General features: G+C 37.6%; 1 protein-coding gene across 1 annotated transcript; it reads left to right on the top strand.

The window, feature by feature from the left end:
- The first annotated feature begins 1,551 nt into the window (after window positions 1-1,551).
- On the top strand, window positions 1,552-17,318 carry LOC132860371 (pyroglutamylated RF-amide peptide receptor). Its single transcript, XM_060891559.1, has 6 exons — window positions 1,552-1,882; window positions 7,406-7,564; window positions 10,120-10,181; window positions 10,983-11,215; window positions 12,609-12,706; window positions 16,870-17,318. The coding sequence occupies exons 1-6, from the start codon at window positions 1,552-1,554 to the stop codon at window positions 17,316-17,318; spliced, it is 1,332 nt and encodes a 443-aa protein (XP_060747542.1).
- The last annotated feature ends 1,745 nt before the right edge of the window (window positions 17,319-19,063 follow it).

Here is a 19,063-nt window from a genome sequence, read left to right as displayed (position 1 = left end):
CCTTCAGTGACTTTCCCCTCCTCGCTAGATCATCTTGGCCTTGTGGATTTTGTAGATTTTACTGTATAATCACCCTGCCCTCTTCATTGGGTTTCATGTTTGGGATTCAATTATTCTTAATGTATTTGTCCAACTGGGGGTTCTCATCCCTCTTCACATCCAACCTTACTGATTATTTTCCTACAACAGTACATTCTTTCACATTTTTTGCCTTTTGTTAATTGGTCCCTTTGCTAGCCTTCCAGACGCTGTATCTTGCAAACTAGAGTGGATTTCTTGAGCTTATTACTTGCACTTGAAGCTGAAAGAAGAAATATCTGTGTGTCTACCAAATGTTGAAATAGTCCTGAGACATATTTTTTTTGTGCAAATGTGACGACTTATTGAGAATAGAAAAAAATGATGAAATACTTCATCATACTCTAAGTGGATTCAAACAGGCCAGTAGTAATACCTCTGGAAAACTATAGAAAATTAGAGAAAAACTAAACTCTTCACACTATTAATTTCAGCCCATATTATAGGTTATCAGAAAGAAAGTGAGCAGAGTATAAATACACTTCGTACACCATTGTCTTCTATGACGTCAAAGGGACTTGTATCTTAATGCTTTAAACTTTGCCTGTTACTCTACAATATATTATTAAGCATCTCATTTATCTGTTAAGATAAGCTTTTTTTTTTCTGTCTGGTCACAAATTTAAGGTCATAAAATGTTTATAGGTATTAAGTAGACACCTGGTGCATATAATAACATATAATCACTTTAGAAATGTCAATTTGAATCCTGGGAATGAAAGTAATAATTTTAGGTATGCAGAATGGTCCTTGAAATGTGTGTATGAATATTTCTTTACTTATTTACATAGCATAGCCATTCCTGTGTGTCACTCTTGCTTGTATATGAACTCATTTATTGCGGTGCATTTCACTGAATTTATATGTCAAGGGTAAATTTAAACATATGAGTGAGTTAAGTTGCCTTGCCGATTGACAACCAGTTGTAATTCATTCCTATTTGGTCATTCCTCCTACTGAGGTGCACGATTAAGGTGCAAGTAATCTGTAATGTGCAGATGTCTGTGCAATAAAGCAACAAAATGACATGGATCAATGTTTCTTATATTTTATCCAATGGTAAAGTATTAGAATATGAGCATTTCTTCATATGCATATGAGCTCAATGTTTGCATGTTGTTGTACTATGCATAGTACAACAACAACTGTTGGATGGTTAAATGTCTAATATGTGCAAATGATACATACATCACATTAAGTTTCCTACATTTTCTCTGAATAATTTATTATTGCTTAATTTATTATTTATTATTGTTAGATATAACCTGTTCTTCCTCTGAGATGAGGACATTTAAGAGCTGTATTGTGTCTTCTGTTGTGAACTGCTTGTAACAATTTGGTTCTTTAGTTTTGCAGGCATTATTCAGTCACACTCCATTTACAGTAGGAGTTCATTTCTGTTGGATCTGCATTCCTCATGTTTTCATCTGGACTTGGACCAAAACCCTGATACTGTGAGATCATAAGTCAACAATGAACCTTACCTCAGATTTGTTGGACTTGATGCTGAAGGCGTCCAACCTCTCACGATGGCAATTCATCCAACAATACTCCATCCCACCTCTTGTGGCTGTGCCCAGGCTCCCAGATGCCCTTCTACCAGTATTTTGTCTGCTCTATGTGCTCATCTTTGGGCTTGCTGTGGTTGGAAATGGGGCTGTGCTGGTTCTTCTTTGCCGTAAGAAAGCACTGCAGTCCCCAAGCACTTTCTTCATCTGCTCGCTGGCACTCAGTGACCTTCTCATTGGCATTGTGTGTGTACCTGTGTCCCTGTCACAACACTTTTTTACCAACTGGCTGGCAGGTAAGCTTTCATCATAGACGGCATTGCACCCATCACTGTTTATCTATATATATTATCTACATATCCCAACAACCACTACAAAATTATATAACATCAGAAGCTATAAACTCCAAAGCTGTTGCAACATTCATAATCAAAAACAATAATTGTATGTAAATGTGCTGATTTTTGGTAAAGTACAATAAGGTTGTATTTAAATGGCTAAAAATGGCTTCAGGGGGGCACGGTGGCTTAGTGGTTAGCACGTTTGCCTCACACCTACAGGGTTGGGGGTTTGATTCCCGCCTCCGTCTTGTGTGTGTGGAGTTTGCATGTTCTCCCTGTGCCTCGCGGGTTTCCTCCGGGTACTCTGGTTTCCTCCCCGGTCCAAAGACATGCATGGTAGGTTGATTGGCATCTCTGGAAAATTGTCCGTAGTGTGTGATTGTGTGAGTGAATGAGAGTGTGTGTGTGCCCTGTGATGGGTTGGCACTCCGTCCAGGGTGTATCCTGCCTTGATGACCGATGATGCCTGAGTGGCTCCCCGTGACCCGAGGTAGTTCGAATAAATGGTAGAAGATGAAAGAATGAAAAATGGCTTCATGCATATATATATAGCCTTTTGGACAGCAGTCATCTGAACACACACAAACACAGAAAGGGAAGCAACTGCCATCACACATGCATTGGGAGATGGCATTTGGAGTCTATGGCTTGAAATAGTCTGTCTTTAGGCAATGGCAGTGGACCAATTTTAGTGAAGCTGTGAGGCCAAGTATTGCTTTGTAAGTGAGATGTATAATTTTGTTTTTGATTCTCTTTGAGATAGATGACCAGTATGCAGAGTTACAGTAGTCTAAAAAAGACTTTAGAAAGCAAGAACAAGGGATTCAGTATATTTTACTTAAACTTGCTGAGTGACCCAATATGAGGTTCAAACAAAGACTTTAAATTTTTTTTTTTATTAAGATGAGGAATCTTACACCTAAATAAGTGGTGACTCAGTAATTAGATTGTTGGGCTTCTAATGAGAAGGTTCAAAAGATGTACCAATGCACATTTTCCATTAAAACGTAAAACTTCATGACCTTCTGCTCTCAGTCAGTTTCCATAGCCCTAAATAGGCTTTAGTGAAGTATTGAACTAATATATGTGAATGTAAACATCATAGGGTAAAGAGTGTAAACTTAATTTTTGATTTGTTAATGTTCTTTGTAGAATTGATGTGTAACTCTATACATTTTAATTCTAATAATTTAGCTTCTAACATAGACGATAAATATAATAAATATAAAAAATATATAATAACTTTCTCTTCCAATAACTTTCACTTGAATAATAACCTGTCCAAATAAATAGAAATCTTCATATTGTAGTTATGTAAATAATAATAATTTTATAATCTTGTTTAATTGTCAGAATTATGTCACTAATAATAATAGATTCAATTCATACCATACATTTCTTAAAACAGTATATATACACAGTTTGTTTCAAAGCTCCAGGCTGTTGATTGGGCCCGAATGCTCACAGAAGAGATAAATAAATGATTTTTTTATTGTTATATGGTTTTATTATTTAGATTTTTTTTAGACTTTTATGAAAGTTTTTTTATTAAAGGGGAGCTATTCACATAAACATGGTCATAGGCATTTCTTTCATTGTGGTGATAGTTATTTTGCCTCTGCAGGCTTTGTGCTTCATGCACGGGAATAGCTATTTAGCTTTACAAATAATACACTATTATATGTGGTTGCCGGAGCAACGTGGTTGTGCTAGTTACATTGCCTTTGCAAAGCATTTATGTGACCAAAATAAGATGAATTTTAATCAGAATTAAAGTGAAAACGTGGGATAAATTGAGAAGTTCTCATATTTAATATATTAGATATAGACCTCATGTTTTCTGTCCTTATATTTTCCTTCGGGTTTCCTCCCCCGGTCCAAAGACATGCATGGTAGGTTGATTGGCATCTCTGGAAAATTGTCCCTAGTGTGTGAGTGCGTGAGTGAATGAGTGTGTGTGCCCTGTGATGGGTTGGCACTCCGTCCAGGGTGTATCCTGCCTTGATGCCCGATGATGCCTGAGATAGGCACAGGCTCCCCGTGACCCGAGGTAGTTTGGATAAGCGGTAGAAAATGAGTGAGTGAGTGAGAGAGAGCCGCTCTAGCACTTCGCTGCTGCCGCAATCTAAACTCCCTCCTCCAACCCTGACTCCACCATGCCGTAAGCGCGCTATCTAATACTATGCATGATTAGTGGTTCTGTCATACGGGGGGGTCTATTCTATTTTCTAGTTGCTGCTCTCCCCGCTCTGTCCACGCATGTGCACGTGGATTCTTGCCCAGAACAGAACCATACCGCCAACACTAACTGTATGCATAACATTTAATAAATTCTCTTTTGACAAAGTGGTCCTGACAGAAATGGATAAAATGGGAGATGTGATAGACTATGTATGTAAATGTAAAATAAATCAGATTCTAAATTAGTCTCTCAATCGTAATTAATGGCAAATGTTTTCTGATTCCACATAAAGACAAAGCCCTAAAAAATGTACATGCGTTTTGCGTTTTGTGTTGTATGCGTTTTGACATAAGCCTTTACTCATTCTGCTTATAGAAATGTTGGTACACATCAAATAGAGTGTCACCTCTGTGATTTTAATTGGTTACAATTAAGCAAATAATAATTACTGTGACTGTATGTAATTATTAAAATTCTATGTATTAATTCTTGGAATAAGGAATGGCAAGAATGAAGGATTAATATACAGTATCTCGCAGAAGTGTGTACACCCCGCAAATTTTTGTAAATATTTTATATCTTTTCATGTGACAACATGAATGTGAATTGACACTTTGCTACAATTTACAGTAGTGAGTATACAGCTTGTATAATAGTGTAAATTTGCTGTCGCCTCAAAATAACACAACACACAGCTATTAATGTCTAAACCGCAGACCACAAAAGTGTGTATGTGAAAATGTCCAAATTGGGCCCAAAGTGTCAATATTTTGTGTGGCCACCATTATTTTCCAACACTGACTTAACCCTCTTGGGCATGGAGCTCACCAGAGCGTCACAGAGTTGATGACATCACCGAGTTGGTGGATGCTAGATACCTTGTGCTCCTCCACCTTCCATTTGAGGATGCCCCACAGATGCTCAATAGGGTTTAAGTCTGGAGACATGCTTGGCCAGTCCATCACCTTTACCCCAGCTTCTTTAGCAAGGCAGTGGTCATCTTGGGGGTGTGTTTGGGGTCGTTATCATGTTGGAATACTGCCCTGTGGTCCAGTCTCCGAAGGGACATGTACATGCACATGTTGGCATTCATGGTTCCCTCAATGAACTGTAGCTCCCCAGTGCTGGCAGCACTCATGCAGCCCCAGACCATGACACTCCCACCACTATGCTTGACTGTAGGCAAGACACACTTGTCTTTGTACTCCTCACCTGGTTGCCGACACACACGCTTGACACCATCTGAACCAAATAAATTTATCTTGGGCTCATCAGACCACAGGACATGGTTCCAGTAATCCATTTCCTTAGTCTGCTTGTCTTCAGCAAACTGTTTTTGGACTTTCTTGTGCATCATCTTTAGAAGAGGCTTCCTTCTGGGACCATGTAGACCAATTCAATGCAGTTTGTGGCATATGGTCTGAGCACTGACAGGTTGACCCCCCACCCCTTCAACCACTGCAGCAATGCTGGCAGCATTCATGCATCTATTTTCCGAACACAACCTCTGGATATGACGCTGACCACGTGCACGCAACTTTTTTGGTCTATCATGGCGAGGCCTGTTCTGAGTGGAACCTTACCTGTTGAACCGCTGTATGGTCTTGGCCATCGTGCTGAAGCTCAGTTTCAGAGTCTTGGTAATCTTCTTATAGCCTACGCCATCTTTACTCAGAGAGTTCTTTGCCATGAGGTACCATGTTGAACTTCCAGTGACCAGTATGAGAGAGTGAGAGCGATAACACCAAATTTAACACCCCTGCTCCAAATTCACAACCTGAGACCTTGTAACACTAACGAGTCACATGACACCGGGGAGAGAAAATGGCTAATTGGGCCCAATTTGGACATTTTCACTTAGGGGTGTACTCACTTTTGTGGCCAGTGGTTTAGACATTAATGGCTGTGTGTTGTGTTATTTTGAGGGGACAGCAAATTTACATTGTTATACAACCTGTACACTCACTAGTTTTCATTTACATTTCTACAGTGTTGTCAAATTAAAAGATATAATAAAATATTTACAGAAATGTGAGGGGTGTACACACTTCTGTGACATACTATATATTAATACTATATAGTATTTAGATGTTATTTATGTCATTAATCGAATTGTTGCCAATTATTATCCCATTAGCTTAATTATATTGTCAGCTGTGTAGTCAGCTTATATAAAATTTTTACTTTATTTCATATAGCTTATAAAAGGAAACTCATTGGTAAAGTCTCCAATAAGATATAGCCTGACTAGTGTTTCAGGCTAGATGTGAAAATAGACAAAAATACTCAGCTGAGCAATTTTTGCCATACATCTTTTAAGAGAGGGCTCTCATTAAGACATTTTCCTCTAATCATTACCTTTATGTCACTTGTTCATCTTCATGAGTATAAAATCACTGAACACTGTGAAGACGGACTATAGACATATTGTGTGCAGCAAATTACGGATGTAATTAGGGAACCTATTGTACATCGGTGTAGAAGGATTTGACAGAATACTGGTGGGGATGGTGCAGAAACATTTTTGGATTCTATTCATCAATCTTCCATACATCTTTTAAGAGAGGGCTCTCATTAAGTCCATGACCTTTTCCTCTAATCATTACCTTTATGTCACTTGTTCATCTTCATGAGTATAAAATCACTGAACTCTGTGAAGACGGACTATAGACATATTGTGTGCAGCAAATTATGGATGTAATTAGGGAACCTATTGGACATCGGTGTAGAAGGATTTGACAGAATACTGGTGGGGATGGTGCAGAAACATTTTTTGATTCTATTCATCAATCTATTTATTCATCCAGAAGAAACTGAATTAAGGACAGGAACTAAAATGTGCTGAAGGTTTTAGAAAGCTGTAAAGTGGCATTAAATTTGAAAAAATAAATATAATAAAAGCATTAAATTAAAGCAAGGGAACATTTTTCCCCCTTAATGTGAAATAACAACATATAAAAATTAAAATAACACACACACACACACACACACACACACACACACACACACACACACACACACATATATATTATATATATGTATATATAATATCATATTTTGTGTTCATTACTGTATATATGGTGAAATAATTTTATAATAATCATTACTCTGTAAGCATAGTTGTCATTAATTACCATCAATTATTGAGTATCTGTTAAACAAGCTAGCAAAATGGATGTAAGCATTCACAAGAATGACAAAAATAAGTTACCAAAGGTTGTGGATCAATATTCATGCATCCAGGCATAAGCTTCCAAACTTTCATCAGTCACACTCATGCACACTTGACTCTGCAGGCAACTTCCTGTGCAAGCTGGTCCCTTTCCTCCAAGTGACTGCCATAGCAACCAGCATCCTGACCATGACTTGTATCGCTGTGGAGCGTTTTCAAGGGATTTTGTATCCTCTTCATGTCCGCAACAACTACATCCTTCACAGCTCCATCATCATGCTTGGTGAGAAAAATATACCTGTTTTCCAGTACAGTACTGTCCTTGCAATTATATCCTCAGTGTGATGCAGTGTGTGTTGGTCTGGACAGAGTTACATTCAAATTGGTGTGTAAATTTTTGTGTGTACATTAGGAATAGTTAATAATACTAGCTTATCACTAGGAGCTATAAATTTCAAAGAAGATTTTTTTTTATTTCTAATTAGTTTTTGATCTAATCAGTTCCAGGTGGATGAATCTATATGGGAAGCAGGTCTTCCATGTACAAATTAGAACGGAAAATGTTCCCTTGTTTTCTTTCCTTCCCTGAAGTCAGCATATTTCAGTATTTTGTATACCACAATCATTAGTCGAAACTGTAATTATGAGTAATTTTACAATTTTTGTACAATTACCAAAACCTAAAAACCAAAAACATGGATGGCGATTCTGCATTGAATCGAGTAAACATGTTTTTGATAGTTCTCCGCAACTCAATTATTTCATTCTAATATACCTTGTAGTCATCTGGAAATCATTACCTGTTCATTCGTTCACACCCCCTGGCCAACTTGAATAATGCCAGTAAGGCAGAAGAAAGCTGGAATGTCAAGCATCGAAGAGGCGGAAAGTTCTGCGTATACTTTGGTGGAGCTGTGGGCCAATGCTAATCAAGCTAGCATAAAAGCAATGGAGGCTTCAAATGCAGACATGGAAGCAATATTGAAATTGAATAGCTTCTTTGACAGTAAATTTGATGCTCTTTCATCTACTTTATCAGTATTGAACATATCATTTGCTAGCGTTTACACTAGAATTGCAGATCTGCTAATATGCAGACTAATCGTCACAGCCTCAAAGAGACGGCCAGTCACAGGCATTTATTGTTCAAGTTCTTCAAATTAACAAGTGAAAGAACACATACTGCACCTAGTAAGATCGAAACCCCTGCAATTCAATGGTAAAGTGATACATATCTTTCCAGATCTGGCTTCTAATGCTTTTAAACAGAGACAGAAATGTGACAATTTAAGAAAGAAAAAAATAATTATGTAGTGTTAGGACTAAGAAAATATTTAAAAGATATATAAATTTCCAGATGAAACCTTCAGTATCATTACCTACCAACCTGATCAATTCAGTTACAGGAATCTGATTCTACACTAAACAGAGGCTCATCTAAACTGAATAGGCGAAGATTGTTACCTGGCCTGGGTTTGTTACCTGGCCTGGGATTGTCCTGCCTGGGTTTTACTGCCCACAGTATTGTTTTTTTGAATGATTCTTTGTAAACACTAGAATACAGAAGATACAATACACATTTCCAGCAAACTCTGAAATACATTTTCCTCATTCTGAATTTTTTTATCTGAATATTACCTGAAGCTTATGATTTGTATCTACATGGCTTCCACATGATTGGCTGACAGGATAATTGCATAAATGCGTAAGTGCATACATTTTCCTAAAAAGACAGTTAGTGTATTTCTTTAATCTTCCCATGGAGTATGCTTATTAAGTTACAAATTTTTAATATCACTCTGTTAGCACACAGTGTAGGAATAGTAGTGAAGGTAATAATATTAAGAATTTTCCAGGCTCTTTTAGTATTCAGGTGTTTATGACTTATACAATGGTACGAGGAATAATGATGTAGAGTTTATTTGTCCACTGTGCGTAGTAAAAAGGAAATAATTAGAACGTAAAAAGTTCTATAAAAAAAAAGGAAAAAGGCAATAATTAGAACGAACTTTTGTATATACAGTATGACAGTGTGTTTTTAAATACTTACACCTAGTTTACTGACTACCGTTTTTACTCACCACCTACATACACTCATCCTGTAAAGTTAATGGCATGCTGAGTAGTGCAGTGACATTGGAAATGAATGCATCAGCAACACGATGCCTCTCTGTATGGAACCAGAGGCTTAGAAGGAATTTGTACATGAAAAGAGTGACAGTAAAATGCAGGCTTTCATAACTAACAGGAAGAAAAGCATCAATAAGTTTTTAGAATGTAGAAATAACTAAGAATCACTGGACATTTTTATGGTAGCTATAATAAAGTCGAGAGTTTTACTGATGGCAGTAAATTAACCCTGCTTCTCTGTAACTGTATAATAGTAGAATTGTTTGGAGTTTGGAGTCAGCTCATGAAATGTACAGTTTATATTTGAGTAATATGAGTAAATTTGTAAAAGATTGATAAATAATGCCCAATGCTTTTGTTTACAATTTACTGCCTGTAATTTTTAACCTGCCTACTCTGACTTGAAGATGAATGCTGATAAATGACTATTTAGTAATTAGGAACTTAATTGGAAATTAATTTAATCATCATGTTGTATGAAGCATTGTGCATGTCATCCATTATAATTTTGAATCCTCATTTTCTCTGCCAGCCTTGTTAGATAAAAGTCTTGCATATGTGTCTTTAATTATATATGACGGCATAACATTATCAATGCAACTACTTTCAATTTTTTTAATCTTGATTTTGACACAATCTTAATATAAATTAATATGTTTATAAATGTGTGATTTCTCCTCATCTAATTTTCTTTTGTTCCTGTTCCAGTGGCTGTGTGGATAGTTGCACTGGCAATTGCAGCTCCCATGTGGTTTGTGCAGAAAGTACAGGTACAGTATGAGCCTGTTTTTTTTTTTTTTTTTTTTTTTTAACATACCTATATTAAATTATAATTAAAGTTATTTAATTATTCAATAGTTTTTAATAAATGTCAAACACGAATATTGTATTTAAGCCAAGAATTGTTTTTTTGTGTGTTTTTAGGACATTTAAGACATTTAGTGTATTTTTTTTTATTTGTTTATTATTTATTTTTTTTATTAAAGGACATTAACAGCGGAAATGTATAAGGCATTAGAATATTACAGACATATAGAAGCTGAAAACAAGCAGATTAAAACATTATTATAACCTAAAACCTTTGTTTATGTTTATGGTTTCTTAGCATTCTTCAAATGACCAAACGAATGGAGTGCAATTTAAAACTTAACAATTATGCAGGTTTCTACATTCACTACTTGTCACTGATCATGTGAAGGGTCTTGTAGTTCTTGGCTGGCTAAAGAACATGAATATTTTATTTCACATTTTCAGCCGTGATCAACCCAAAGTACAACACTTCAGTATAGGTTTGCGGGGGACGTGGTAGCTCAGTGGTTAAGGTGTTCGACTACTGATCGGAAGGTTATTGGTTTGAATCCCAGGTCCACCAAGTTGCCACTGCAGGGCCCCTGAGCAAGGCCCTTAACCCTCAATTGCTGAGGTGTATAAACCAAAATAAAAGAGTGTCTAAAAGTCACTCTGGATAAGAGTGTCTGCTAAATGCTGTAAATGTTTGCACCAACTATACAACATTAAAAGAGCTGACTTAAAACTAGCCTCTTAATAAACTTGATCTCTTAAACTTGCAGGTGAAATACGACTTCCTGTTTGATGTTCATCACACCAGTTGTCTGGAGGTGTGGCCAAGCCAGCACTGGAGGCGGAATTACACCTTATGCCTATCAGTGATGGTTTTTTTGGTCCCAATGGTGACCATGGCTATCCTGTATGGAAAGATCATGAGGGAACTGTGGGGCAAACACCGCATTCACGAGGCTGTGTTCCAAACACTGCCAGGGTCTGAGATCAACAAGATCACCAGGTCAGAGCAAAGAAAGTTTGGGTAAATACGTGCTTCAAATGCAAGCTAAAAGCAAATGTTATAAAGAACACAGAGGTCTCACAGGTAAGTACAGTAACATTTTGTATAGAAGGGGTCTGAACAAATGCATGCAAATCCATGATCATAAACAAAACGTACAGGTTTGTTCAAATGTAAATGAAATAGATCAGAAAATCAAAGTTTATAAACCCCTAGACTAAAGATAGCAAACTACTGATATAATTCAGCATACCACACAAAGTTGACTGTCTCTTTAAACAGACTGGAAGATTCCAGAAATTAATGTAATGGCTTTTAAAAGCTTCTGTGTACAGAAAAAAAGGTTCAGCTTCTTCTTGGAAGGAATTACCGGACAATTTGAGATTCCACATTCACAACAGGTGAAACTTTGAAGAACACCAGCCCATCTTTGCAGCATGGGGGAGGTAGCATCGTGTCCTGGGGCTGTTTTGTTGTAGAAAGGGACTGGTGCACTTATAGATGGCTTTAATTAGCTTAAAGTGAAAGTATGGGAGTTACACACTTCCAGTAAGCACTTTTATCCTGGTCAAGGTCACCCTGTATCCTGGGAATGCTGGGCAAGAGGTGGAACACACCCTGAATGAGATACCAGTCTAAAAGTCTAAGTAAACTATAAGTAAATATAATATAAATAATAAGGGCTACCAAAGAAACTAGCAAACAAATGAAGAAAATGAATGCGGTGCACAAAGGATTTGCAGGCTATGAGGAAGCCTAGGAACCAAAACATTTTTTAAATGATTGAAATAAAACTGTTTGATTATTTTGCTCATAAAAGAATCAAGTAGCAACCACCAATATGAGAAAAGATTCTAGAATCGAAATGCAATGACTGATTATAGTATTAATATGAATAACTTTCACCTCTATTCCTGACTTCATTACTCTGTCCAGTCACTTTCAGTCAATGTTTCTCTGAAACATCCCTTATACTTACACACTTCCAGTAAGCACTTTTATCCTGGTCAAGGTCACCCTGTATCCTGGGAATGCTGGGCAAGAGGTGGAACACACCCTGAATGAGATACCAGTCTAAAAGTCTAAGTAAAATACCAGTAAATTGACGTAAATTGCAGCAAGCACGAAAAAAAAAGCAAGGCTTTCAGGATTTCTAGTCTCTTTTAAAAAGTAAACAGATTTATGTTATAGAATATGTGGCTAGAAATTAGTATCATGGACGATATCCAGTTTTGAGTGCATTTCTACCTGGTGCTCAGTGTTACCAGGGAGTGTTGCCAGATCTCAGCTTCAGGTTCTTAGCTTTGGAACTTCAGCTCATGTTGGATTACTGCAAGACCTTTGTGTTGGTTTGTGAGTGTTTGTGAATCATTAGCAAAGTTGCTGTTTCCAGGAGGAAGAGGAGGGCAGTGAAGATGATGGCCACGGTGGTGCTTCTGTTTGGTGCTTGCTGGGCTCCATTTCACCTTGTATCACTGCTGCTGGACTATGGTAACAGACACATACACATACACTCACAGAGAGAAATACTATCTTATCTCAGGTTCTCTGAAAGCATGAGTGAGGTATCTCACCATGGGGTATAGCCTCTCCATGCACCTCAGAAACTATTTCACTACACCAGCCCATCAACTGGCTGTCAAAAGTGACTTATGTGCTACCATCTTACTTCATGTCACCAGGGAGGCTGATCTGACACCTCCTCAGATATCTTTCACATGTTACGATAGTAACCTCGGTTTTTTTCATTTCTGCACCTGTCTGGCGTCTACTGCGGTATGAGTTCTGTCTCTGTTTCCTGCTCAATGTCAGAAACATGTCTGGGAAGATTCCTCCAAGCAATTCATAATCATAGTATTATAAGGCATTTTCTTTATGTGAAACCATTCTGTGGATATGGATATGGAGATCGATAGGCCAAGGCTACTCTTTATGATGTTCATCCTTGATAACGATTGGCTGGCAGATAAAACCTTTTAATATAGTATCAAAAGCTTAAAAAACTTAACACCACTGAAGAATAAAGTATCCTCCAATGATTAATTATTTATTAATATATTAATTACTTTTTTTTTTTTTAATCAAATCTTTATAATACCAAGGTCACTGTTTCACTTTAAACAGAGTGAGAGTAAAATGCATCAGCCTTGAATTTCCTATTCATTTCATAATACTATAATGACCATTAGTCATTTATTCAACACATGCTGTCAGATTTTTTTTTCCTGTTAAACCAGGAGTTCTAATTGCAAATGAAAAAGTCTTGTGAATTGAAAAAAAAAACCTGTATTTTCTCTAAATAGCAAAAAACAGCAATAAATTCAAGGCCTTTAAGTTACAGTAGCTAGTGACATAAATGTGACACAGCACTGCAAAAAACGTCTTAATATTTTTAATATTATTAATAAAACCATCTTGAATATTACCAACTCTAACTAATTAAAACATAATTCTGTAAACTTTTACTAATTTCAAGCTTGAAATGGTCTGATTGAACAAGAATATGGAAAGATTGAAATGAATCTAGAAATAGGTTTAGTAACCTTATACTAGATAAATCTGACTATATATAAGATATTTCTACTTACTGAGATATTAGTTTTTGCAGTGTGTTTTATTTCAATTCAATTAAGTCCATTTTAGTTCTAGGTTGTAGCATTACAGTATGAGGGAAAGTTCCAAGGTTTGAAAACATAAACCAGAGACGACGCTTAACCTGACAGACGGTGATCAGCTAGCTACTGCTGAATAACTTGACATTTCTATTTTCATAAAAATGTCTTGAATATGGCTTTTTTTTCTCTCACTGATGCAGACTTGTTGGCATTTTCACATACACACGGTCTTAAATTTCCATCAAGTCTCCATGATCAGCTGTAAGATGCTCTGTAATGCATTCATTTTCACATGCTGTCTCATTACACCTCATCTCTTAATCATGTTTTTCCTGAATCAGGCTATCAGATACACTTCTCTCATTCTATCACACACACACACACACACACACACACACTCACATGCTCTTATAAGTTTCTCCCACATGCCTGCTAGTTGCTTTTATCCATATCCATTTTGTAATGAATATTATTTTTTAATTGCAAATATGAATTTTAATAATTTAAAAAAGATAAAAGCTTTGTTACCTGATAACATGTGTTGATATAGTATAATGTTCAACTAGTATAATTTTCTATTTACTTATTTATATAGAATAATATGAATCTAAAAAAACAAATTCACAGCTGACAATGAAGCAATATATGAAATATGAGTTTAAAGGCAGAATAGAAAAGATCTTATCATATGTATTGTTTACAGCTTAAAGGTTGGGCATAAATAAAAAAAAAATCTATCATATCAGATTTAGAGACCCAAAGTAAAGGTTATCTGTATATCAGCAGAGCAGGGATGAATAGACCAGCGTAATCTTTCTTCTCTTTAAATGCAAAAACAACAACAAAAACAACAAAAAAATTAATTAATTTCTCAAATGTTCACCTGTGACAGCTTTCACTCCTTCATCCTTTAGTACCTGCCTGGTCAAGATCATGATGGTTTAAATTAGGCTACAGATTTGTTCAGTAAACAAATGTACACGATAGGTCCAGCTCAGTACCATAGAAAATATCCAAACAAAAATAATAAGTACTTAAATAAGAATAAGTCGTTTAATTGTCGCATCTACATCAGTTTGTTTGCTGTTTTGCAACTAGTGGTTAAACTAGGGCTGATTTCTTTCTAACTCAGACTGTAGATGTGTACAGTTTACTGTATATATATATATATATATATATATATATATATATATATATATATATATATATATATATATATATATATATATATATACAGTAAACAGTCTCCTCATCATTGTCTGCATTTTGTTGCCTTATACTTGTACATGTGTAATGACAATAAAGTTGAATCTAATCTAATCTAAATTGTCCCCTCAAAATAACACAACACACAGCCATTAATGTCTAAACCACTGGTCACAAAAGTGAGTACACCCCTAAGTGAAAATGTCCAAATTGGGCCCAATTAGCCATTTTCTCTCCCCGGTGTTATGTGACTTGTTAGTGTTACAAGGTCTCAGTTGTGAATGGGGAGCAGGGGTGTTAAATTTGGTGTTATCGCTCTCACTCTCTCATACTGGTCACTGGAAGTTCAACATGGTACCTCATGGCAAAGAACTCTCTGAGGATCTGAAAAAAGAATGGTTGCTATACATAAAGATGGCATAGACTATAAGAAGATTGCCAAGACCCTAAAACTGAGCTGCAGCATGGTGGCCAAGACCATACAGCGGTTTAACAGGACAGGTCCCACTCAGAACATGCCTCGCCATGGTCGAAAGAAGTAGTGCGGACGTGGTCAGCGTCATATCCAGAGGTTGTGTTTGGGAAATAGCTGCAGAGGTTGAAGGGGTGGGGGGGTCAGCCTGTCAGTGCTCAGACCATATGCCACACTGCATTGAATTGGTCTGCATGGCTGTCGTCCCAGAAGGAAGCCTCTTCTTAAGATGATGCACAAGAAAGCCCGAAACAGTTCGCTGAAGACAAGCAGACTAAGGACTGATGAGACAATGATAAATTTATTTGGTTAAAATGGTGTCAAGCGTGTGTGGCGGCAACCAGGTGAGGGGTACAAAGACAAGTGTGTCTTGCCTACAGTCAAGCATGATGGTGGGAGTGTCATGGCTGCATGAGTGCTGCCAGCACTGGGGAGCTACAGTTCATTGAGGGAACCATGAATGCCATCGTGTACTGTTATGTACAGAGACTGGGCCGAAGGGCAATATTCCAACATGATAACGACCCCAAACACACCTCCAAGACGACCACTGTTAAAGAAGCTGGGGTAAAGGTGACGGACTGGCCAAGCATGTCTACAGACCTCAACCCTATTAATCATCTGACGTGACGTGACATGACATACAGATAAGTATGGTGACCCATACTTCGAATTCGTTCTCTGCATTTAACCCATCCAAAGAGCACACACAGCAGTGAACACACACCGTGAACACACACCCAGAGCAGTAACACACACTGTGAACACACACCCTGAGCAGTGGGCAGCCAGTTATGCTGCGGTGTAATTGGCTGCCCACTGGAGACTCGAACCCACAACCTTAGGGTTAGGAGTCAAACTCTCTAACCATTAGGTCACGACTTCTGTGGGGCATCCTCAAATGGAAGGTGGACATCTGTGATGTCATCCTAGAGGAGTTTAAGAGGACTCCAGTGGCAACTGTGTGACATTCTGGTGAACTCTATGCCCAAGAGCGTTAATGGAGTGCTGGGAAATAATGGTGGCCACACATAATATTGAAACTTTGGGCACAATTTGGCAATTTGAATTTGAATAACTTGAATACTTTTAAGCTGTAATAAAAATAATATTTAAATAAAAAAGTTTCATTGTTGAGCTATTGATGGGTATTATAACTGTGTGGTATTAAGATTTCGATTAGATTTACAGTTTTGATTAGATTTACTGTAATCTTGATGTTAATCTATATCCAATGCCAGACATGTAAAATGAGAGACATTAATTGCACAGTATCAAAACAATCTCTTTAATAGCATTTTATCCATGACTTTTATAATCTTGCACTAATATGAACTGTTTTGTTTACACTTCAATCTCAGAAAAGCTGAACCTGGACCTGCACTCAGAGTTTCTGTTGCTTAGCTTGGTGCAGATCCTGGGCTTCAGCAACTCTGTGTGCAATCCAGTGATCTACGCAGCCCTCAACACCAACTTCAAGAGGGATTTGCTGGCACTACTCATGCACAGACGGATACCCTGTTTCCGGAGAAGGCAGACCCGAGTTGGAGTCTCCGTCACGGAACCGAAGACCACCACGGAGAGGAGAGTCAGAGTCCAGCCATGGAGCAAAGTTGCATGGGACACAGAGAACGGTGTGGCACTGGTAACAAATGGAACAAGGTCCGAATCATTCAACCCCATGAACCTGCTTGGTTCAATTTGTCCCAGTCACAACTCAGGCACCGTCATTCTGAACGTCACTGACCCCGTGCACATGGATGCTACCTACAGATCGGATCAGAAAACAGCAGGAATTACGAGTGAATAATTCTCAAGAGGAGAAGGTGTGAAAAGCTGTCACTGCAAAAAACAACACTACAGCCGAGAGAGAGACAATGGAAGTCTAACCAAAACCAAATGTACAAAAAGCTTTATACTTGACAGAATTATGGATTTTTTAATGTAGCAGGACTGTAGTTATCTGCAACACACTTTATACAGCAGTGAATCAGGCTGTGATGTTCAGTTTTGGCTCGGATAAACCATCACTATATTGAGATGCTTATGACTAAAGATTGTATCTCTGACTTATTTTTCTGTTGTGGCCAAGAAATACAGACAAAGATATAGGCCACGTTCACACTGCAGGTAAAAGTGGCCCAAATCTGATTTTTTTTGGGGTCAAGTGACCAGGTCAGACTTCTTCAGGAGTAGTGTGAGCACTCAAATCTAGCCCAGATCTGATTTTTTCCAAATCAGATTCAGACCACTTCCATATGTGGTCCTGAATCAGACCCAAATCTGATTTTTTCCAATGTGGCCGCAGTGTGAACAACCAAGGCGGATTTGATGCGACTTTTACGTCAATCTACATCGACATTCGTCACAATTATGCACCGGTGAGTATGCACACAAACGTGACTACGCCTACAAAATGGATCAAATAATCAAAAGTTTCCCTCGACATCCGAAAATTTTCAAAACACTGCGTCTCTGTGCTGGCATTTTTTTTTTTTACATTTAGTAAGAAAAGCGAAAATGCTTACTTCCTCTATAACCTCGCCAACCTTAGCGCAACGGCGTGCTGCGTGTGACGTCATTGTCATTGTTCGTTTGCGCATGCGGGTCAGTTCGAAACAGCAAACAGTTCACACTGGTATCTGATATAGGCCACATTTTAAAAGGTAATGTGAACAGCCAAACAAAAAAAATCAGATCTGAGCAAAATATCCGAATTGAGCATTAAGACTTGCAGTGTGAACGCGGCCATAGCCAAGTCAAAGCCAAAGTAATGTACTCCAATGTACAGTTGTAAACATATAACAATCAACTGCAACAGGTAACAAATAGACAGCATACTAGACAGTACAGTAAACAACCATAAATATATACCCGTATAGGTGACAGTTCACACTAAAAGTTGGACTGGCAAACGAAATGTCATTTTGCGTGGTTGGATTATTGCTCAATAATATATGCAATTATGAAAACATACAAGAAGTAAACATAATAGATAGCACAACAGACTACAGAACAGTCTACATAACAGACAGTACAGAAAAACTACATACATACACAAGGACATAAGAGAAATATTGAACGATCAGTTCACAAAGGTTGGCTTATTGTACAATAAATGTCAGTTCGACATCCCTAATCTGAGTGAAGCAACTACTGCTTAAATTTCCTCCAATGAGATCTGAACAGTGATGCACATTTTAGCAGACATATATACACCAGGTACTTTGTTAGACTCAGGAGATCCAAATGATCTGTTTGTTTACTGTTTGTCGGTGTTCAGGATGTCCGAGACACCAGATACAGTTTCCTCATTCAAACCGAACACTGCATTCATGTCGTTCATACATTCTGCTCCTGACCCTCTATGCAAAGAGAAAGCATACATTGTACACTCTTTCCCTACTGAATAAAATGCCATGCAAAAGTAAACAGTCAATGCCGGGATCTACTAAGGACTTCTTTTCTGAATGCACCAAAGGTACTAATTCATTGCATTTCAGAAGCAGATTTATCCTTGTCAGGAATATCCGGATCCAGGACGATGGAGCACAA

Source organism: Tachysurus vachellii, chromosome 17 (genome assembly GCF_030014155.1).
Source record: "Tachysurus vachellii isolate PV-2020 chromosome 17, HZAU_Pvac_v1, whole genome shotgun sequence".
Taxonomy (NCBI): Eukaryota; Metazoa; Chordata; class Actinopteri; order Siluriformes; family Bagridae; genus Tachysurus; species Tachysurus vachellii.
This window is presented reverse-complemented; position numbering and strand designations above follow the sequence as displayed.

Bases quoted from the DNA above. Each gene is read 5' to 3' on its own strand.
- LOC132860371 (XM_060891559.1), top strand. From the start codon at position 1,552: ATGAACCTTACCTCAGATTTGTTGGACTTGATGCTGAAGGCGTCCAAC. The intron at 1,883-7,405 runs GTAAGCTTTCAT...TTGACTCTGCAG, and splicing joins TTTTACCAACTGGCTGGCAG to GCAACTTCCTGTGCAAGCTG. The intron at 7,565-10,119 runs GTGAGAAAAATA...TTCCTGTTCCAG, and splicing joins CAGCTCCATCATCATGCTTG to TGGCTGTGTGGATAGTTGCA.